This window comes from Neocloeon triangulifer, unplaced genomic scaffold (genome assembly GCF_031216515.1).
Source record: "Neocloeon triangulifer isolate White Clay Creek 2 clone unplaced genomic scaffold, ASM3121651v1 ptg000006l, whole genome shotgun sequence".
Lineage (NCBI taxonomy): Eukaryota > Metazoa > Arthropoda > Insecta > Ephemeroptera > Baetidae > Neocloeon > Neocloeon triangulifer.
The window spans coordinates 530,743-553,399 of NW_026775549.1; the positions used below are offsets into that span (position 1 = coordinate 530,743).

The window sequence follows — 22,657 nt, forward strand, 5'->3', positions numbered from 1 at the left end:
AAGATTTTACTTAATAAATCTTGCATCTCCAAAAACATGATAATCTTCTTCTTGAGAAATAAATTATTCAGATACTAGTATAACAATGATCAAAATAGACAACTACCCAATTAAATATCGATTTCAAAGTAAATGCAAGTTTTTGCTCTCGTAACTCAACAATATGTTGGTACCGTCCAAATAAAACAGAAAAATACAGTTTTTTTTAATGTTATAAAAATTAGGCTATATTGCATGTCCTTAACATAAAACTGCCATGGAGAAACTTTTAAATAAGTACTTTTGTATACATCATCGTGTATAATTATAATATAATGAACATAAAAGTTAAGCGTGTAGAGTTGCTTATTTTTTTTTTCTTGAAGAAAATTTGTGTTATGAAATAAAAATGTATACGCTATTTTTCTATTAACCGTTTTAAAGCAACTCTTTTTTTTTTAAAAAAAAGAAGCAATTTGATTTAACTCCAATTTAATATTGAAACCTTATCAATAAAGATTATCAAGTTCTAAAAAATGATAAGTTCAATGAATTATTGGACCATTAATATTTGTGTGGAGCGTCACGTTGAGAGAGAACGCGGAGCGAGCAATTTTTGATTGACAGTCGAGAGCCACCCTTAACCCCGCCTTTGTACATCTCGTCAAAAGACCATCATCATATACACTCGAGGTGACTTGTAGCCGTTAAATATTGCTACAGTGCCAACAAGTGTATGAAGTGCTCCTGAATTAATCTGTTCACCAACTTACTTTTGAGTATTTTTAATTTTATTCCGCGGCCGAAATAGCGTCGCACACCAATATATTGGAATATAAGATTTAGTGAAGGTGGAGGCAGAAAACATTCATAACCATGGTGAGTGACTTTTTCTCAGAGACTTTGTTAGTTTGTTATAACTAATTTTATTATTTAGAAGATTATTAATTTCAATCGGAAAAGTTCTCACACAAATTTCCAGCACAAATAAAATATAATGCGTATACACATTAGAATCAAAATTTCGTTGGAGCATTTAAATTTCCAAGTTAAAATTAAATGCCACATACAATTTATAAAAATTTCTATTATACTGATATTTGATTTGTAGCATTCATTTAATTTTAAATTAGTCATAAATATTGAATTACCAGGCCTCGACAGATAAAATCAGATAACTCAGCTGATTTGAAATAACACTTAATTCGAATAATAAAATAATAAAAGATGCTGTTTCCGTTCTCCTGTTGATAACAAAATCTGTATTTATCATTTGATTGCTAATTGTACGCCGAGTTAACCAAAGTGGTTTACCGAGGTTAAAATTGCGGTCAAACTCCGCTTAACACATATTTGACGCCTCTAATTGCAATTTATTGGCTGTTTGATGATAAAACGTAACAAGTTGGAGTAACATCGGCCATCTCCGACATAATTTTATTTTAAAAATTTGCTTCCTATATATTATTATTTCAATAGTGAAATAAAATGAAAGTATTTTAAGTGCACAAAGTCATAGACTGATTAAAAAACGACAAGGATTTGAGATTTTGTAATATGAATCATAAGCTCCAAATTCAATTTGATGATACTCAATATTGGAAATTTAAATAAATTTATGCATAATATCATGGAAATTTTGCTCTATTACAATTAAAAAGTTGCCGTATTTTTCAAGCCATTTGAAGTTCTGTTTTAAAAGATACTTAATTTAAGTCTTCCGAGTAAGTCTACAGATCATTTGATTTGTTTTTTACGGTCTTTTATTGTAATGTTGATAATTAATGACGAAAATATTACATATAAAGTGGATAGAAAATCGAAAGTCACATACTTAATTAATAAAAAAGCAAATTACAATCACTCGGAACGATTTCCCATTGATTATTTTTGTGAGAACTTAGTTATAAAATATCTTTCCTTAATAATCAGTCAGTCTTTCGAAAGCGTTGGCGAATTCATCTGCAAGCACGAGCAAAACCTATTAAGATTACGTGTGCGACAATCATCGCGCGCGCAAATCTTCAGAATCGTAAGGGGAACCGCAAGTTCCGGCGCAAAAGTGATTTATTTCCGGAACAGAATACACTTTCCCTTCTCTCACTCGCCGGCGTCAAGGTATTTGGCAGAACACTTCCAAGATCAACGATCAACTGCTGGGGAGAGATGCAAAATCTTGAGGGTGCTAAGCTAAAATCCCGAAATGTCTTGACGAAGAAATGATCAGCGTTGGGAAAAAGCGAGAATAAAGAATAATATTTTTGGTAGACTAAATAATAAACAAGCTAAGTGAAAGAGGCTAAAATATTGAGTAAAATTTACTGGCATTAAATTAATTTACGTTAACGTGGGGGGAACAAATGAGGAAAACAGTTATACAATCCTCCTTTATTCCCGAAAACTAAACTAAAAATTTACAATAATTACTCTGAAAAAATAACATCAAATATCGTTGTATGGAGCGCATTTTTAACACGGAAAATTTTGCTAACAGATATGCTGATTTTATAGTACGAGCACATTTTTGAAGTTTGTGAAATATCAAAAGCTAACAATCGTAGATAATCTTTTTCAGTTATACTTCTAATTGAGGAATCATTTTTCTGTTTAAAAATCTTTAAAATGATTCCAATATTTTTTTAATAAAATTAAAAACTGTCTTATTCTAATTTTTTCTATCTTTATAATAAAATCTACAATTAATTAACCAGCGTCATATGTCATACTCAAATAATAGCTAACAAATATAATATTTTTTTTTTGCCATACCACTATTTTTTCAGAACTCTCACTGGCAGGATGAGCAACGGATCGTCAACACCGCCGTTCTTTTGCAGAACAACTGCTTGGACAACAGCGTGCAAGCAAATCACAGATCAAATACTAACAGAAATAGGATCACGCCATTTACATCAGGTATATGTGCTTTTTGTTTTGCTCAATATTTCAAGTATCAAATATTGAATTTATTCTAACCATTGCATGCCTAAATAAGAAACTGTTTGAAAGTTTATAGAAATTCTTTTCTCTACCAAGAAGTATGCAAACATTTGCGAACGATGATTTTGCGCGTTATGAAAACAGTCACTTGGCAAACACAATTAATCTATGCAAAATGAGAAGCTTTCTCTCCCTCTCGTCATTAGCAATTAAGGGAGAAGTTTGGCTTCTAATATGGAAACCTTAAAAAAAGCAGGAATCCAAAGTTTATCCTGTTACTCTAATCTCGCAAATCTCTGGGTTGATATTCAATGAAACGCCGCAAGTTATTTTATCAGAGATCACAAACCCTCGGCTGTATGCGCGCATCGCTCGACTCCTTGTTAGCTTTGCACTTTTCCTTCCACGTTATTAATTTCAAACCCTGCACTCGACGATTCTCAAATCGAAAGCAAACTTCGTATGCACAGTGTAAATTTTCAACATAAAATTTTACGCATATTTTTCCAAATCGCAGTAAGCAAAACGCATTTAACGTAAAGTAATTTATGCTCGTTGAGCTCCCCTTTCGCTCGCAGTGCTAATGAAGGGCCGAACCAGAGTGGGCTAATTATTTATGCATGCTCTCCAATCACGCCCCTTTGGAAAAATCAAAATTGCTCTCCCCTCAAGCAAAACAGGCGTATCACAAGATTAACCTGCCGTTTGGCATTAATGCGGATCATATTCTCTTTTGGTCCGTCGGGAATCGGCGTATCAGGCAACGCAGGTACTTAAATGGCATCGCAAAAATGGAAATAAATGCTGTTTCCAATACCTTTCGACCGGCATCAAATTTAATCCTGTCTATACGATTCATTGTTTATTTGCCAATGCTCATCACCAAAATTAAACAGTTTTTTAACTCTACAGAACATCGTGTGATTCAGAAACTGAGCGATAAAGTCAATACTCTCTGAAATGCCAAAATTTATAATTTTAACTAGGTATCTAAATTATCAAATAAAATTTCTTTTATTTAAAACAAAAAATTTGTCCATTTAAACATACCAATTAATAAAGACAAATGGCGGAGTACCCAAACATGATAAACCATGATTTTCTTTGATTAAGCTTTCATAATTTAATATATGAAATGTATAATTAAAATATTTTTTTTAGTAATTTTACACGGTTAAAAATTGTAGCCTTATGATGGATGTAAGAATTAGTGTCGAGTTTAATGAGCGTTGTTGCTGTTAATTTGAGAAGGGCCCCTGAGCCTATAACGCGGCGTGCATTCCCAGTTCCATTAATTCTCGCATCGCCCTCGAAGAGAGGCGGTCGGGAATACCTGCGTAGATAATTCAGCAGCAGAGTGCGTCGGCCTGCGCCTGTGCTGTTAATTACCTATTAAGTGAAATAAAACATTAACGCAAAAAGGATAAAAGCTTACTTAAGTGGAAAGTCATTTTCATATTGCATGAGGCAAATGTAGAGCGGCGCGCGGAGAGAAGAGGCAGCGAAATGCACCGGCGAAAACATTTTAGCAGCAGCAGCTATTTGTTGATACCCTCCTTTGGGAGCTCGCGGCGGCTTTCGTTGTTGAAATCTCCCCGGAAAAATCCCTGCAGCACTTTGCGCTTGATAATTTAATACTACTGTATGTTTTCTTACTTCCGGACAAACAAAAGAGAGAACGCGCGCGAGCAGAATGGATGGATGCTGGATGAGTAGATGGATGGATGGGCTCTCTGTTTTAAGCGCGCGCCTGTTGACCTTTTCGGCCGTTTTATTTTCCGTATTCGCAGATCATGATGCGTTCTGAATATTTAAAGCTCCGCAACCCTTGCGCTTGCCTATCTCGCCCACTCTTTTTGCTCTCTGCTTTTCCCGCTATGGACGCCTCTCACATTTTTAAAATTTATTATCATACACAAAATCCATTAGCCATTTTTTAACTCACATATCTTGGAAGATATTTTACTCCAATAATTTTCAATTAAGACATTTATTGAAAAAAAATCTAAATTAATTTATGCAAATATGTGCTGTATATAATTTATGTTTATCAGTTAAGATTAAGACTAAAGAGGCGGTAATTAGCATTAAGAGGATTGTAATAATAAGATCTCGTCATTTTTGTCCTACATCATACATCTGCATGTTAGATACGAGTTATTAATATTTATATCCTATCTTTTAGAGTAGAATGGCACTGAACAATAAAATATAATGTTGCTCTCTTTTAATTATCATTATTGCCCCCAGAATAGGCTTTAGTGGAAGAATTATTTTTATCATCGGATATATATGACGTTCAACTGAAAGTCGATTTCATTATTATATTTAAAAATTAAATTAAATAATAAATAATATAACAATTGGGAAAATTATATTTTATCTTTATACATTAATTTAATTATGTAAAATTGATGTTGTAATACTTCCATAATATATAAAAATTCATTAAACGCAATATTAAAAAAATTGATTTTTTTTCAATCTCCAAATATTTCATATTTAATTAATTATATAAATAATTATCAATAACGTATTTAAAATGCGCTCTCCCACAATATAGCGTGTAGTTATATGGGGAGGTTTATCTCCCACGGTAAAATTCTAGTAAATATGTCGAGTATGAAATTGAAAACAAAAAAGGTTTGAAAAAAAATTATTAACATAAAATGAATGGGGGCGAAAGGCTAAATGTAAACACTGAAGATGCTCAGAATATTAAGAAAGAAAAATGGTTTAACAGAAATCTCTCTAAACTAACTCTTTTTGAATTATTTAATGACAATGACCAAGAATATGTAAAAAAAAAATTTTTTCTCAAGTATTTAAATTATTTTTTTAAATGCAGAATCTCTATATTCCTAATTTATATAATGATTCTCGATTTTCTGGTCAATTGCATCGCATAAAAAAATAGTACTGAACTGTGCACACAAAAATGCGGAAATTACATCATTATCATAAAAAGTATAATCACCAACAAACGATAAAATGTCACATAAAAATAAAAGATTTGCACATTTTATACATTTTTTTAGAACCCAAATTTTTAACCATTATCAAATAATTTAATTGCAAAATTATATTAGTCGCGTAAATACTTAATAATCTGGAACTATTATAGGTTTATATAAACACAATTATACAGCAATAATAAAATAAAATTGATTTTAATACCTCCAAGGGTTAACTAAAAATACCAAAATTCTGCACATTTTATGGAGATCAAAGAAGCAAAGGTAAACAACATTAAAGCAATCTTTTTATAAAAAGAAACCATTTCTCGGCAGATTATACTGCGAAGTGTAGCAAAGCTTGGGGTGGTTTTGCACGCGGCAATAAATGAATGACACATCAATCGCAACAGGGGAGTCTATCTAATGTAGAAGGAGCAGCACGCGGTGGGACGCCGCAACAGTCAGTCAGCCTTTGCGGCTCTTTTAACTCGTTCCACCCTCACAACAAGGAGAGCGAAAAGAGCGAGCGACAGCAGCTTTAAATACACACGCAGCAAAAATTGTGCAAGTGACGTTTTGAATTTTCCACCAGCAATATAATAATAAATATACCGAGACCGCACGCTGGCTTTCGCATGTAACATTTGAACTCTGGAAAAAGCATCACCAGAAAAAGACGAATATCTTTATTGAATGCACTGCATCTCATCCCTTCTTTTGAGATTATATTTTTCGCGCGTGTGCTCGACCGGAATACCGATCAGCACTCCACCAAATAATGTCTTGTTATTTCATGCAAATAAAACACGTACACCTCTGGCGAAAAGTGATCGCGGGCACAATTTTTCTATCATCAGCGGCTTTTCTTGTGCCGAAGCGAGAGACGCGCGCCGAGAAAAATTAAGAAGAGCAGAGATCGCGCGCGCGAGTCACGCTTGCGGCTGCTGATTGGCATATTGATGCCAAAGCGCCTGCTGTCTCTGTTGTTGAAGGGTAAATTGAAAAAACACGCGGCGCCGTCTTCTCTCTTCTTTCCCTTCAAAGAGTTTGCATAAAGAGCGGAAAATTTCATTCACTGCGCTCGGAAAACTTATTCATACACGCAAATTTACACAGAGCTGCCTGCATGTGCTCCTCTCTGCAAATGAAATTCGAATGCTTGCAATTTATCTTTTTGTGAGTGATCTGAACTTATGGAGGTCTTATTTGAATTCTACTCTATTACAATAATTGAATTAAAATTTGAAATTAAAGGATCCAATCAAAATAAAATACACTATGTCATGGTGTTGGATGCTACAGTATCCTAGCTTAGTATCATCTATGAATGAAACATTGCAGGTCAAATAACATAGTATGAACTTATATAATATTTTACTTTACAAAAGATTGTTCTTGTGCTGTAAATAATACAAGTTAAAAATATGAAACATACAAATAAAATAATGTGTCAAATAAAAAATCATCAATATATAGCAAAAAATTATTTAAATTCATTTATTTATTTATAAAATTTTGGTGTAGCGTATAAATTAAAAAATAATTTTTATTTTTATTATATATCTTTAATAAACTTGTTCTTATTAAGTTTTCTCATCCCATCTAGTGAATAAGTATTTTCTATCCCTTGCACCTCTCAATCGGGGGCATGCAGCTTTATAAAGTATGCAATCTTCTTCACTGCATACTTGCATGTTGCTTTTGCGGCCTGTCCAACTGTTCAGCAGGGTTGTATGAATATTTAAAACCCTTTTGTAATTGAAATAATTGATTTTTTGAAAATCTTATTTGACACATTAATTCGCAAATTTATTCTCTGTCTAATTGCAAATGTGAAAAGTTTGAACTAAATATTTGTGTATTAAAGCGCATGTTTTAAAAGGTGTACATTTTAGCAATGCTCTTTAATGACACTTAAATACCCCGATCATAAAATTAAAGTACGGAAACAAATAAAGGCAATGAGATGAAAATAATTATTATTATTATTGCTGCATGTGAAGACATTTAAATGACTTCCGTGACAATTATTTTTAAGAATTCCGGTCTCTGAGTTCATATAAACAATCAAGTATCAGTTTCTCACTCCTAAAAAAAAATGTCCTTTTTTGTGTGAACTGAAATAATTGTGGATTATGAGAAAAGTTTTTCTTGAAAAGATTGATCCAAATCCAAAAATTATTCTTTTTCCAAAAACTTTTCTTTTTAATTCTTTGAAGCAATAAAATTGTTGTACATTTCTTTTCCGCGATTAAACTTTCATCAGAGCAAAGGTGCGGTGTGTGCAAAGGCAACAGTTTACGCCGGCATTGTTCCAGACAGCAAAACAATGTTAAAAGCTTTGGACATAAATATTAGATTGGGCCTCTTACTGCTGTCAATTTGGATTATGCGTGGATTAGCCTGGCAGAGTATTACGGCGGCAGCGAGATGCTCCATTGTTGGCTGCGTGAATTCGCAGCTAGGGCAGTTGTGCACACCGGCAAAGCAGCTCTGTGCTATCACCAGCACCAGAGTGCAAACAGCGGCGAAATAAACGGGGAGAGAGCAAAAGCATCCCCCTTGGTATTCCCCGATGCAAGCGAGAGGAGTTTATGAATTGTAAATATTTAAAAGCTACAAATAGCTGTAGAGCATTTATGAACTGATGCAGTGTCAAATTTCATTATACTCGGAGCGGCAGTGCACTCACGCATTGGCCGAAAGCACTCTATATGCGCACAGCATAAATTTAAATGGAAATTTACAATACGTACTCGGAATCAACTAGATTGCAAAATACTGAAGTATTTATAATCTGAAGTTAGAAAATGTAAAACAAAGTACAAAAGAAAAAAGGAGTTTGTTTGAAATATTTTTTTTTTTAATGCAATAAAATTAAGCCTAATTTTATAAAATCCATTTGTTTTCATTAGTGAAAAAAAATTGAATTAAAAACGTAATTTTTTATGAGAAAGATGATAAAAATTTCTTTATATTCGTTGCTAGAAAATTAATGATACAATTGCATGAAAAAAATTTACGGTAAATTAATAAAATACTGTTCTTAACTCTATTTCTAGAACTAGACGTGCAGCAGAATTGGGACGCTCCACGAATATCCACGACAGTCCCACAATCAGTGCAGCCGAGGAAGGGATCTCTTCAGTTGTGGCAGTTCTTAGTGACGTTATTAGATGATCCTGGCAACCGGAGTTGCATTGCATGGACAGGCAGGGGGCTCGAGTTCAAGCTGATAGAGCCAGAAGAGGTACAAAATCTAATCAGCGCGCTCCCCAGTTTTTCAATGCCATCAGCGCACCCCCTATGAACACATTCACTCATATGCCTAAGAAATTTAGTTCCCTCTTGCCATGAAATGCGAATTGCCAAAAAAAGACGCCAATCATTTATATAAATTTTTCATTTCCCAGGTTGCTCGTCGGTGGGGTGTGCAGAAAAATCGGCCGGCCATGAACTACGACAAACTTAGCCGGTCACTCAGGTATTACTACGAGAAAGGGATCATGCAGAAGGTGGCCGGAGAGCGCTATGTGTACAAGTTTGTCTGCAGCCCGGACGCTCTTTTCACCATGGCCTACCCAGGAGAGGGCAAAAAAGGTGGTCATCAATCGTCTGCCCAACAATCGTCCGCCCTATACGGCCAGCAGCGCCAAATTCCTCGATACACCACCCTGGAAAACTACCCCAGCGACCTGACCACGGCGCAAGCCATTTCGTGCAACGAGCAGTACGAAATATTCAACCAGGTTTGCGGCAGCAACTTGGCCTTCCAGAACTTGGACTCGTATCACAGCCTGCAGCAGTCGGCTGGCCAGAAACTGTCTTACTACGATCTGGCGCCATCCACTTACGAGGAATCGAGACAAGACTCGAAGAGGAGAGCGCGTTTTTGCTGCAAGACAAGCACACCGGCCATGATGTTGATTGGGGAAAGTGCGGACGGAGGCAAAGAGATTGAAACCAAAGAGAGGAATTTGAAAGTGTGCGTTGCTGACTATTTGAGTTCCAATTATCCCAGCAGCTAGAATGACCACCAAAATTCACAGTGCAGAGAGCAATACGAACTTTATTCCCTTTAAGATTCAAATGTCTAATTCACTTCGGTGTGGCAACTCTGCAATAATGACGGAGGCACTTTGGAACAACCGAAACTTAAGTCATGTGAGAGTTGCTTTCGACGTATTTATTTATATCAATTTGCGCATCACATTGAATGTTGACAAAAAAAATTGGAAATTGTTACATTGTTGAGTTCAGTTGCAAAAGCTTGGCTCATTAATAAATAAACATAACTGTGGTATTCAATTATTCGTGTAAGTAAAAATAAAGAACTTGGTGGTGTGATAATTTTTGGTTTTATCACTTTAGTAAAGTGGTTGTTAAGTGCGAATCAAATTAAGCTGTTAAATTAGGAAAGAAAATTGTTGAGATAAAATTTGCCTCCTTACATGGGTCTTCCTCTGCCCCTGCCCATTCCTCCTCCCATCGGAGGACCACCTTCGCCGGCCTTGGGGTTCTTAATCGTTTCGTCGACGGAGAGGATAAGGCATGCAGCTTCACAAGCAGCAGTGAGGGCGTTGATTTTCATCACGCTTGGCTCCCAGACGCATTCCTCAAAGTTATCGGAAATGTCCTCCTTCATGATATCAACACCATACCATGTGTGACCTGTGGAAAATTAATAAATCATTTAGTTTCCTGCAAACTCGGAAAGGTTGAAATACATACCCAGAGCATGCTTTTGCCTCAATTTGTTGAGAATATTTGTTGCGTCAAAACCAGCATTGTCAGCCAGCTGCCGAGGAATGATTTCGAGAGCTTTGGCAACAGCACCAATCAAAAGCTGCTCCTTGCCGGCGATCATCCTGGACTCGTCGCGCAACATTTTGCTGAGCTCCATTTCAATAGCTCCACCACCTTGGATTAAAAATTAATAAGAAATTTGATCGAAAGTAATTTTGAATTGATAATTACCAGCAACAACTGCGTCATTTTTAAGCGTTCTCCTGACAATCATGATAGCGTCGTGGAGGGAACGTTCAGTTTCCTCCAGGAATTGTTCGGCACCTCCTCTCAAGATGAAAGTACAAGTTTGGGCATGAGCACATCCCTCAAACATGTTGAATCTTAATAATATAAAATTTAATTAATTTATTTTTTAAAAATTATTAAGATTTTCACCTTTCGCCTCCAATTTGCTTTTCAACAAAGGTTTGGCATGTGCCCAAAGCAGAATCATTGAGATCATGAACCGTGGACATGACAGCACCTCCACAAGCCTTCATGGTCCTCTTGAGGTCCTCGTCAGGCACTCTTCCGGCACAGAACATGTCTCTGTCCGCAAAATACTGGGTGGCGACATCACCAATGGGCAGTTTTGACAGCACAACCTGGGCCCCACTTTGAGTGATTTTGTCTAGTTTTTCGTACAAAATACTCCACTCAGCATCCACAATCTTTTGATACTCCTAAAATAAAAATGATTAGTCTTCTCCTAAAATATGATTAAATATAAACCAACCTCGACATTATCCAATCTGATTTCAGCATTGTCCCTCTCGGCTTTCAATTCCAACTCAATGTTTAACAGGGCAATTTTGGGATTTTTGTAAGTTTTTGGCTGCATCTCGAAACCGGCATAGGAAAAAGTCTTTTTGAACGCCACTCCTCTAACAAGCAGAGACTCCTGTATAAATAAGATTTTTCAGATTTAGTGAAAAAATGGTTGAGCGAAAAAAATTTAGTGGCAGATTTTAATATTTGAGATGAAAATGTTACCTCCAAAGCTCCACCCTGAACCTTCTTGATGCCGATCATATCGAGTGGCAAAAGTTCGTCGAGATACATAACGGCATCGACAACCAAAGTGCTGAAGAAACCCTTCTGCTGGCTCACAAGCTTCGAACTCAAAGCTGTTGCTGCGCATTTTATCAGCAGCTCCCTGGTGCTTTCAGGACTTCTCTTGTCGATCTGCAGAAATAATGATATCATCAGTTTTGCAAACATAAGTTTCGTTTCAAAATTTTACCTTGACAGCCAATTTGTTAATTTGGTCGACAGCCAGCTGTGTTGCTCTTCGAAGTGATTTAATGATAATTCTGGAGTGCACTCCTTCGTCGACAAAAGGCTTCAGCTGCTTCAAAATTTCGCCAGCAATGAGGACAACACTGGTAGTTCCGTCCCCGACTTCTGCGTCTTGTGACTTAGCAATGTCAACCAGGGTTTTTGCTGCAGGGTGGACAATGTCGAGCAGTTTCATGATGGTAGCGCCGTCGTTTGAGATTGTGGCCTTTCCGTTCTGGGTGACAATGAGCTTGTCCATGCCCCTGGGACCAAGGGTGGTCCGAACGGCTTCAACGACCACTTGACAGGCATTGATGTTGGAAACAAGCTGCTGCTTTCCTTGGGTGTTCTCGGTGCCCTCTTTGAGGAGGATGATTTGAGGTTGCTAAGAGAGGAAAGATTGTAATTAAATTTTATTTAAGTATATGGTCACAGTTCATCATTGTTAGAAATTATCTTCAGTAAGTAAAAATAAATCCGTGGAATCAAAATAAAACATTCTCGATCTTTCGAGACCCTGGGAATGGGCAGGGCTGATTGAAAGCCCAGAATTACTGCCGTATTTAATATTATGAAGCTATAAAAGTTTGCGAGAATAAATATTTAAGCCAAATTAAATAGAGTTTCTCACAAAATAATTCAAGATGAATGGAAAATTTAGAAGAAAAAGGAAAATTTTAAATCAGGTGTGCCGGTTTTTTAAGATTTTGACAAGGAAATTCGAAGTAAACATAGAATGGCATCGGCGATTTTCTGCATTGAATACAATCAATGAGTTAACTGGGCTTGAAAAATTAAAATTTTCAGCTAATAACACTGCGTGATTACTTTGATTTTAAGAGATTTCTCACCATTTCGATGGATTTTCTTCTTCACAAAATAAACACGGGCTCCGGAGAATGGCGAATTTTGGATCAACTATAAGAGGTGCCAACGGTGTGAAGTGAATCTTTTCATAAACGCAATGCTAACGTTAAGTAAAAAATACAGATTTACGTTGGCAGCAGTGGTGAATCCTAAAAAGGCATGTCGCCATTCGCTACAGCCAATCGCCATTGATTGAGTCCTCGGAGCCGCAAGCCGGCGTCTGTAAATAAGAACTTTTTGACCAATTTTTCGTCTCAGAACTTCGTAATTTGGCCCTAAACTTGCTGAGACTACACCATGGGCACCACCAAGGTGGTGCAAATCACCAACATCGCCCCACAGGCGACCAAAGATCAAATGCACTCGCTCTTTAATTATTTGGGCAAGATTGACGACATTCGCCTCTATCCAACAGTGTGAGTAGATTTTTTAAGCGTTTTTCAAATAAATATAAAAGCTTTAGATAAAAATTCAATGCATCTAAGGGTTGGAGTAACATTGCTTTCTTATTTCAGGCGAGACGTGGCCGTACCTGTTCAATCTCGGATTTGTTATGTCAAGTTTCACGATGCAGAGTGGGTTCCTGTAGCACAGCACCTTACAAACACAGTTTTCATCGATAGAGCCTTAGTTGTTACACCGTTTGAGACTAGTAAAACATTTTATAGATTTTTCAGATCCACATAGGAAAATTATTTTTGTTTTAGACGAAATTCCCGATGAACTGCACGCATTGCAGGTCTGCAACACCGGTACTTTTGGAGTTTCACAGCCGTCTCTTCCATCGCACGTTGTCAGCCAGGTATTATTTAAGTGGTATTTTTAATGGAGTAGCGTCTGATCAATCTGAATCACAGCTTGAGGGTTCCCACCCGAACCAGGTCATTGCCACCCACGACCCAAATTTGGTCGCTAATGGTCTGCCAAAATATCCACATTTGCCAGCAACCTTAGATTCTGGCAAAATTGCTGAGATTAGAAGAACCCTGTTGGCCATCAACCTCAATGCAACCGTAAGTTACATTGAAATGTTGTATAAAATAAATTTTTAAATTGGGAGCTTTTATGTCAGACGACTGAGGAACAGGTGATTGAATTTTTCTCCAAAGCTGGAGAGGTGAAATATGTCAGGTTCTGCAAGAGGCCTGGTGATGCAACTAAGTTCTGTCTGGTGGAATTTTCAGAACAACCATCCATCATCAATGCTCTCAAGTTGAATGGGTCAGAATTAAATGGAACCGCAATTAAGTGAGTAGTTTGTATTGATTCAAAATATCATTTATTAATCGGCTGGTCATTTAGAGTTTACCATTCTACACAGTCCATTGTGAAGCCCCAAGCAAAGACAAATGAAGCAGCCCAGAGGGAGATCGAGGAGGCCATGGGCCGTGTGAAGGAAGCCCAAAACCTAATATCAGCAGCCATGGATCCCGGTATATTAGAGGAATGGGGTATAGAGACTGATTATAACTAATATTATCTAGTATTTGGAATGCTAGGCAAAAGCCGCAGCAGACACAGCAGGTCTAGGTCTCGCTCCAGGTCTAGGAGCCGCAGATCAAGACGGCGCTCGAGGTCCCGTCGTCGTTCCCGTTCTAAGCGCCGGTCTCGATCTCGCAAGCGTTCTCGCTCCAGGCGCAGGTCAAAGTCACATTCTCGAAAGAGATCAAAGTCTCCAAAGACCAGGAAGAGATCTAAATCACGTTCAAGGAAACGCTCAAAGACTAAATCAAGGTCAGATAACTGAATTTTATACAGAATGGGAAAAGTAATGTCGGGGTAAATATTATTATCAGGTCTCGTTCTCGCACCAGAGATACAAAAAGTAGTAAGAGTAAGAGCTCTCACAAAAGTAAAAGCAAGAAAGACGTTCCAGAAATTAAAGAAGAGCCTGAAAAGAAGCCAGTAAGTCCTCTCAATCTAATTAAAAATAAATTTATATTTATAATTTTTCTTAGAGCAAAGATGACATCAAATCTGACTCGGAAGCAAGTGAAGTTATCAAGGCAGAGGATATTAAAAAAGAACCAAAAGAAGAAGAAGTTGAAATCAAGGAGAGGTCCAGTGAAAAAGAGAGTAAGTCTAAAAGAAAAAGGTCTCGCTCTCGTACGCCGAAGAAAAGGCGCAAGTCTCGTTCTACCTCTCGGCCACGACGATCTCGTTCTCGATCAAGACGGAGGAGCAGGTAATCGAAAAGGCATGCCATTCAAACGGGAATTTTAATTTCTGTGCTTAGGTCTCGCTCGAGACGTTCGACGTCTAGGGGCATCCGACACAAAGCTTCTCGTCACAAGTCGCGGTCTCCAAAACGCAGCCCCAAGGCCACCTCTTCTAGACACAAGAAATCCAAGAGAGACTCCCGCAGCCCTTCTATATTAAGGTTGGATGCCGCAAATTTGATTTTTTTTTTATCATAAATGACGAACAATTTTGCAGCAGGAGGGATTTGGAGAAAAAAGATCTGGCCAAGGTGCAGCGTAACTATGATGAAGAAGAGGCTGGATTTGATGCGGCTCCTCCTCCGCCCCAGCCTCCGACACCCCCAAAACCACCAACCCCTCCACCTCCTCCAAGTGACTCTGAGTCTGAGAAGGGCTCGAGCTCCGAATCGGAGAGAAATGGGAAAAAGAGAAGACGCTCTGGCTCTGAAAGTAGCAACTAAGATATTGCAAGTGCTTGTTTCAATGTCAACCTCCCTGCATCTTTTTTTGGAAAATGTGAGTAGCTTGAAAGCCAGAATTTTATTATTTTTGAGTGCACATTCAAGGTACTTTTTAATTGTATTAAATGCCGCAAAATCATGCATAATAACGCAGTTTTTTACTAGCATTTCCTTTAATCAAACCCCACTCAAATCAATTCAAATAAGATGTAGATAAATTAGGCTTTAATTTAGTGACTTGAGATAGTTACAGATCAATTACTATTGGCATGAGTGATATTGGAAGTTGAAATTGTCCAAGGCCACGCTTCCGTGTCTCGTATTTTTAACAAAATCAGATTCAAAAATTAGCTGTAAAAATAGGTAATACTAGTATCAATTTGTCAATTTAGTGAAAATATATCACCTTAAAGGGTTGATTGACATGTACGGAAACTTCAGCTGTGGTCCACTTGGCATAGCTATTATTTGACCATAGATCTTGGAGTTTGCCCTCTTCGAAATGCTGCTGCGTTACGGTTTTCAAATAAACTATCCTGACCTTAAAATACACATGATTGAATTTTCACCAATTTTCCTGACCGTTAATGATACCTTAAGTTTTGAGTTCACATTTTCAATGTAGTATGAAAATCTCAAGCATCCCAATGTTGATTCTTGAGATTTTTTTGGGTGGAAACCAATTGAATGCAACACGGCTGGAGATCCACTCCAGTTATCTACGTCTGTGTAGAGGAATCCTGTGAAATTTAATATCCGACAAAATCAGTCATGACGAGAAAAGCCCTTTCGAGTTAGGCAACCTGTCGACTGCACTCTTTGCCACCTCCAAATCGAGTCGCCGGCGTTGAGAAATCCACACACGTCCGTGTCAAAAGTGCATATTTCCGCTTGAGGAAATCCAACTAAATCTTGGTTGCCTAGTTTTTGATGGGAAATTTCATTAGGAATCAATCCAAGATCATTATTTTATCAACCGTTGCAGGAGTAGAGCCGGAGAAGCCGGCGCTTGTCGCTCTCACTCAGCTCAGTTTTTTTCCAGATGGGTCCGATTACAACTTCAGGATGTGTGGCCCTCAGGGTCTCAGACACTCCGTCCTGAGAAATCGCCATAAAATTGTTTTGTAAATCTTGTGATCGTAAAATCTAGACAATGGCTCTTTATTTTAATCAATTTCTTTACTCGGATCAAGTTGTTAATCATTTTTTTAAGGAAGTCAAGTTGTTCCCGTTTTGATTCCAATCTTATGTAAATTCGTGTTCAAAAGTGGACCGCGTTGGGAGCCCATTGAATCATTTACCTTGGAGAAAGCGTACTCGTCGTACATCATGACAGATCGGTAGTCAAACGTCTCGCCTAGAGTGTCAACCTGGTACGCATCTTGTTTGTAAAAGGCACTCGAATACCCCTAAACAAAGGAGAGACTCGGTTTGAGACTTTTATGACCCGGGAGGGACCACACTGATTGCACGTGGGACTCGGAGGAAAACAACAGGCGTGGGCAGCAATTTACTGCTTTGTGAGGGAGGCAGGATAAAAGAATGCGCACAAATATCATTCAAATGTGTAGCAGCGGTGGCTTTGCGGTCGAATTTGTATTTTCTCTTCTCGACGCGCCCGAGAGATGAAATAAAAGCTTGCAGTGTGGTCAGCGTTATTTTTTAATCGGTAGCTGCTTCAGCTGGGGTTTTGCGGCCGGCTGACGATTTTTATTTTTGCAACTCGCCTGCAAAATGTTGCTCCAATAGACGTGGATCCAGTCGTCACGATCGGGTCGATTCATTTCGTGCCAAAAGCCAATGGCGTGCAGCAGCTCGTGAAGGACTATGCCCTTGTACCAACAGTCTAACCCCAGGGACAACTCCTGCGACTCGGTGCCCGACCGACCCACTGGGGACCAACAGGCACTACTGCAATTTTAATTCAAATAAATGTAAATTTTCTTTATACGTTTGCTGATTTTCCATAACTCTTTTTTCACAAAATTTCATATCAACAAAAGTTGCTCTTTGTTATGTTCTTTATTTATTGCTATTGACGAGCAGTTTCTTTTATGACATTTGTGAGATAACAAAATTTTGGTAGCTTTTTTAAACTCTCTATAGTTAGCTTGTACATTTAACACAAATTTTTATCAGGATCTTCCATTTTTGGAATTTTGATTGAATTAAATTAAAGAGATTTTAAATCAATATTTTAAATTCTTGACAATAATTAAAAAGAATTTTAAAAAGTTTGAATGTTTTATATTTTGTGCTCTCTCTGGCACTATTTTTTTATTGATTTTTTTTAATCATTTATTTTTCTTAGATATTTCTCAACTATTTCATTTTAACAAAATTTGCTCTTTGTTATATTCCTTATTTATTGCTATTGACTCGCAGTTGCTATTATTTCACGCTTTTTTATACTATATTTATTGTTGAATTTGATTTGCAAGCGTTGCATACCTTATCGGGTTTACGAATATGTGAATTTTGCTTGGCTCACCGCTCCACTCTTTGAAACGGACACAACTGATCTGGTGGTAGTGCTCCATCGCTTCCATTAGAATTGCGCAACGCCAAGAATCAGGACAACCTTAATACAAATTAAATTTTAATATCTATGAAAAAGACAAAATTTTAAATTGATTTATAACAGATTATTCAATGACAAGATACTTTTTTAGTTGAAAATGACGATCTTTGCCCGCATCAAGTTACAATTTATTAAACGCCTACAAAAACACCAAAAAAATTAAGAACAAAATCTAATCAAAAAGTGAAAGCCGAGGCAAAAGCATCAATGTTCTGGAAAAGTTCTTTAGAAAAAACCTGAAATTTAAATTTATGCAGTTATTGTGAAATCGGTGAAATCAATAATTTTAAGAATAGATTTGGGCTATTTATTTTTCCTCTGGATCATTAATTTATTAATGTATTTTTATTCTCATCACGAGATGAATCAAAGAGCAGTGAAGCAGAAAAAACACTGACAGCCAGTCGATAATGAGATATGGCATAAATAATTGTCAAGGTGCGACAATGTATTTAATCGATCGAGCGGCTCGCACACGACTCCATTAAAAAATTCTACTTGAGCTTTTATAATATTGGCTCGGTGTGACAGCGGACGATCGATAATATGCAAATTGCGGTCGTCTCTCGAATTAAAATGAATTAATTTCGGTGTGCACAAGTGAATCACTCACCAACGCTGTCGTCGACTGTGTACGGAACGGCCGCCAGTGGCCACAGCAGGAGGTCATCTCTGATTGCGTTGCGGCCCTGCAAGAATTAATTCAATTTGAGAGCGCCCGCCTGATTTGCATCCGAGAAAAAATTGCCGGTGCAAAAAAATTAAATAAACCGAAAGGTGATTCATCGTCGGGGATCGAGTTTCGCTCAACGACAACCATTAATTTCGCCGATTTTATCGCCGCTTTTGCGTACAAGCGCGAGCACTCCATTGAGTCAGCAGTGCCAGAGGGCTGGCGCCTCGTGTTCTCCATCGCCGTTTTGTGCACGTTCGCCGAAAAGTGGCTGGAGCTAAACGCCGGCTGAGACGCTTGGCGCCGCGCTCGTTGACTGACAAACGAGCCTCGAGGGCATCCACTTTGTTTGCTTAGCGCCGTGTGTTTTTCTTTGGGTCAGTCTGATGATTTTTCGAAAGATTGGCGATTGAAAACACTAGCTGCGTGCGTGAAAAAGAAAGCAAATAAATTTCAGCTCTCGTTGAGTAAAACGACCGGCTTGTTTTTGAAATAGACGCACGCGGAATTCAAACACACGCAAGAAAATGTTTGAATTTTATAAATTCAAAAGAAAGTTGTGAATATATTAATTAAATTTAAAATGAGAGTCACCTATAATATAAGTTTAAAATATTTTTAAAAGTTGCTAAAAAGCATAATTTTGGATCCACTGTTGAATTTGCGACAAAATTCAGTGAACATTAAATTGTTGTTGGTCCGTGATGGGCTGTGAAGATTGAATTAATGATGAATTTGGTCGCGAGTTGGAAATAGAGACATCATGACTCATTTTACTCCTCAAAATTCATTGTTTCCAATTAATTAAGGCTGGAATTATTTTAGTTATTCGCATGATTCTAACATCCTTTATTTATTGATTTTTTAATTTTCAATTGATATTTTGAGGAAATATTATATATTTATATAATTAGATGAATTTAATAAAAATAATTTGTTTACATTACAATAATTAAAAGAATATAAATGTAAACAAAAGTTTATTAAATAATATTTTTAATTGTAAAGAGTAAATTTTATTACGATAAATATTTGCTTTTGGTAATAATAGTTGTGTTATAACATTATATTAAATACCACGGTTTCTTTTCATTGCGTTTTTCTCAGAATTGATTGATATAAAGCAGCACTTATATACAATCAAGAGAGATGAATCTAAAAACCATAACAAACATGCTTTTAGCTGCATTTAGCATCCTTAAAAGGTCCACTTCATAAAAAGCCATCCGATATTTTGCGCGTTCACGACTGACAGCAATTGATTTATTACGCGAACATATTCTTGTGCAATATTATGCAGTCTCAAATCAATTCAAAGAAATCTCGTCGTGACGATTTTTAATGCAAGATTCAAATCGCTTTTAACATTTGACCTTGCGAAATGACAGTAAAATATAAAAATTATTTTACAATAAGAAATAAAAGTTGAAGGGAAAAGCAGGCGTCAAAAGCAGTACATTTCATTTAATTAGCCGCGAAAAAAGTGAATAGGTAAGAGAATGTGTCATCGCGCCCAAAGGGTGTCTCTGCGCGCTGCAAAAATATACGCTTTTTACGCCCATATGCATAACACGATTTGCTCATTACTATGCGGAAAGTAAGTGAAGAAGTTTTTCGTGTCGAGAGGCGCGCCTTTTTGCATGTCGGCTACCATTGTTCGCGATGTGCGGCTTGCCCATTCTCCTGTAATATGGAGGCTGATTCAGCGCGTTTGTCTGCGCTCGGACGTTCTTTCGCCTCTTCTCCTTTCCCATATGGTCGAATTTCCTCGATCGGTCGCTTTGAACTCGGCTTAAAAGATTTGATTTTGCCGCCGCGCGGAATATTCAATACAATCCACCGGTTGCCGAGCAAAAAATTAAACGCTCTTATCTTTTTGTTCTCGGAATATCAATAATACGTCCTTGTGTTGGGAATGACTTGGAAAAGGCCGGACTGAAATTTATTCCCGCTGCTCTCGATTTTATCTGCGGCACGTTGTGTACAACTCAATCGAAAAGTAATTTGAGACGAAATGCGAAAATCCACTGTCAGGTCAACAAACCTGTAAAAAGTAATGCATTTAAAAAGTACCCGCCTGTTAGAATCATTCGCACTTATTGTTCTCGCAATTGAACTGGACATATCGAGAAGTAGAATAATAAAAACTATGTCATAAATAAGCAGGGCGAAATGGATTGTGCATGTATATACGTGGAAGTATTTGCATAAAACACGAGCATGCAAAAAAGGCGAAGTCAAAATGTATAAGAATTAAAGTCTCGAGCCTGTTTTTTGTCCACCCCCACACGACCCTGACGAGATTGCACTCAACTTTATCATTTAATTTCACGCTGAATTCGTTTTGATTTTGAAAATCACTCAAAATCTCTCTCGTTGGCGGGCCGACCCCACCGAGATTTATAAGCGGGGAAATAAAAATTTGATATATCAAGTCGGAGTGGCGTGCTCAATTGCTGATGTTCCCACCTGAAAGCGATCTTTCTCTCGCTCACATGATGTAACACAATAACCGCGCCTCTCTGTTGTTATTTATAAATTGTGGCTATAAATTTGTCTACTTTATTGATTTTAAATTGGAATTTCGGCTTTATGACACCTACTGTGGGCAGTTGAATGTCGCCCTCAAACAGACCGGCGTTGTAAAGGCCCTCGTCGGTTCCATCAATGTCTTCATCTGCGGAGGGTCTCGTCACGTCTACATTCCACTTCACGGAAGGAAGTGCTTCGCCATAGAATTTCATCCAACCTAAGAAAAAATCAATAAATTTTAGTTTTTCATTAGTGATTTTTTTTTTAGATGTTAGAATATTAAGATTTCTTCATTATCTGATTTTCATATCACATTTCCAGTGAGCCGCGATACTGCCAAAAATTGTTTCTAACTAGTTAAGGCGTAACTTGTTGTACTGCCAAAAGCAGCAGGAGTGTACAAACTACTGATAGCATCTTTTGGGCAATCTGCAATTTTGGAGTAATTTGACATTGTTTGATGTGTATCAAGGAGCGTAACACCCATTTCATTACATCAAATATTGCTCGCAAATAATATGCTAGAAAATTTGCTGAATGAATTTATCGCGGCGTCATTTGACGGCAGAAATATCATTCATTTTATTTAATATGCAGAGATGCTTTCAAAGGGAGTGGTTATTCTTTTACATATCCTGAGAGGAGAAATATATTTTCTGCTGCCTTAGTCATTATTTTTGTCAGTTTCAAACTTAATTAGAATTTACAGTAAATTGATTTTTTAGAATAATTATTTTGAAAATAGTGCGAAAAAAATTAGTACGAACTTTTGTGTTCAAGACCAATCACATTTTGATCTTGCAGGACGAAACCAGCAACAGGATGCACCGACGTTGAGAGAAAAATGTGCTGTACAGTGACAATAGAAATGATGACCGCCGATGTTATCGCCATGGTGACATTAGCACTTTGAGCGTCGCCGCCGTGTCGTGTTCAATATTTATGGCTATGCTTATCAATCGGCCCGTGAGACGCATGCAGATGACAAAAGCATGCATCAATGTGGACCAAAAAAATGAGATTCCTTGCGTGCATCAATGGGTGATAGTTATCGCGCAGCAGGTTAGTAGGACGCCGTTGAAAATCTAAATATTTAATCTCATTCCTAAGATTCGAAAAACACTTGAAAACTGGTTTATTGTGAATTTATAATTATCTTTGAAGAAAAATAGGAACTCTTGAGAAAATCATAATTGAGTCATAATCAGAATTTTCTAGAAGTGATCATTTCAAATTTTTTTCGGATCAAGGGAATTTTTTAATGTATTTTAGAAGAAGAAAAAAACGCAAGTATCCTAAAGTTTCCTCACGTCCGGCTGTAAAACAATTAACATATATTTCGCTAAAAAGAGGCACTTAAAATGAATGATCCATAAAACTTTACTCTTCCTTGATCAGCT

The 22,657-nt window shown here is 37.2% G+C and overlaps 4 protein-coding genes across 6 annotated transcripts; 2 read left to right on the forward strand and 2 right to left on the reverse strand.

Annotated features, from left to right (window-relative positions):
- Positions 1-743: 743 nt before the first annotated feature.
- Positions 744-10,461, forward strand: LOC132194463 (ETV5-related protein Ets96B-like). The gene is made up of 4 exons (XM_059615752.1): positions 744-858; positions 2,763-2,895; positions 8,939-9,126; positions 9,290-10,461. Exons 1-4 carry the CDS (start codon positions 856-858, stop codon positions 9,902-9,904), a joined length of 939 nt encoding a protein of 312 aa, XP_059471735.1. The 5' UTR covers positions 744-855; the 3' UTR covers positions 9,905-10,461.
- LOC132194461 (T-complex protein 1 subunit eta) lies at positions 10,037-12,945 on the reverse strand. The gene is made up of 8 exons (XM_059615750.1): positions 12,794-12,945; positions 11,908-12,327; positions 11,658-11,849; positions 11,401-11,565; positions 11,061-11,347; positions 10,854-11,005; positions 10,608-10,796; positions 10,037-10,547 (listed from the first exon to the last, which is right to left on the reverse strand). Exons 1-8 carry the CDS (start codon positions 12,794-12,796, stop codon positions 10,324-10,326), a joined length of 1,632 nt encoding a protein of 543 aa, XP_059471733.1. The 5' UTR covers positions 12,797-12,945; the 3' UTR covers positions 10,037-10,323.
- Positions 12,946-12,979: 34 nt separating this feature from the next.
- On the forward strand, positions 12,980-16,029 carry LOC132194460 (probable splicing factor, arginine/serine-rich 7). Of its 3 annotated transcripts, none has more exons than XM_059615749.1 (11): positions 12,980-13,225; positions 13,325-13,461; positions 13,517-13,611; positions 13,667-13,822; positions 13,882-14,057; positions 14,112-14,242; positions 14,294-14,543; positions 14,606-14,714; positions 14,768-14,994; positions 15,073-15,189; positions 15,246-16,029. In XM_059615749.1, exons 1-11 carry the CDS (start codon positions 13,107-13,109, stop codon positions 15,469-15,471), a joined length of 1,743 nt encoding a protein of 580 aa, XP_059471732.1. In that variant the 5' UTR covers positions 12,980-13,106; the 3' UTR covers positions 15,472-16,029. The 3 variants fall into 3 exon arrangements, with proteins under 3 accessions (XP_059471732.1, XP_059471731.1, XP_059471729.1); XM_059615748.1 differs by having other exon boundaries at positions 12,981-13,225; positions 14,309-14,543; positions 15,046-15,189; positions 15,246-16,028; XM_059615746.1 differs by having other exon boundaries at positions 12,981-13,225; positions 15,046-15,189; positions 15,246-16,027.
- Positions 15,547-22,471, reverse strand: LOC132194462 (hatching enzyme 1.2-like). Its single transcript, XM_059615751.1, has 11 exons — positions 22,025-22,471; positions 21,329-21,474; positions 18,666-18,741; positions 17,923-18,052; positions 17,199-17,382; positions 16,773-16,880; positions 16,449-16,569; positions 16,275-16,391; positions 16,066-16,211; positions 15,878-16,012; positions 15,547-15,822 (listed from the first exon to the last, which is right to left on the reverse strand). Exons 1-11 carry the CDS (start codon positions 22,149-22,151, stop codon positions 15,733-15,735), a joined length of 1,380 nt encoding a protein of 459 aa, XP_059471734.1. The 5' UTR covers positions 22,152-22,471; the 3' UTR covers positions 15,547-15,732.
- Positions 22,472-22,657: the final 186 nt, after the last annotated feature.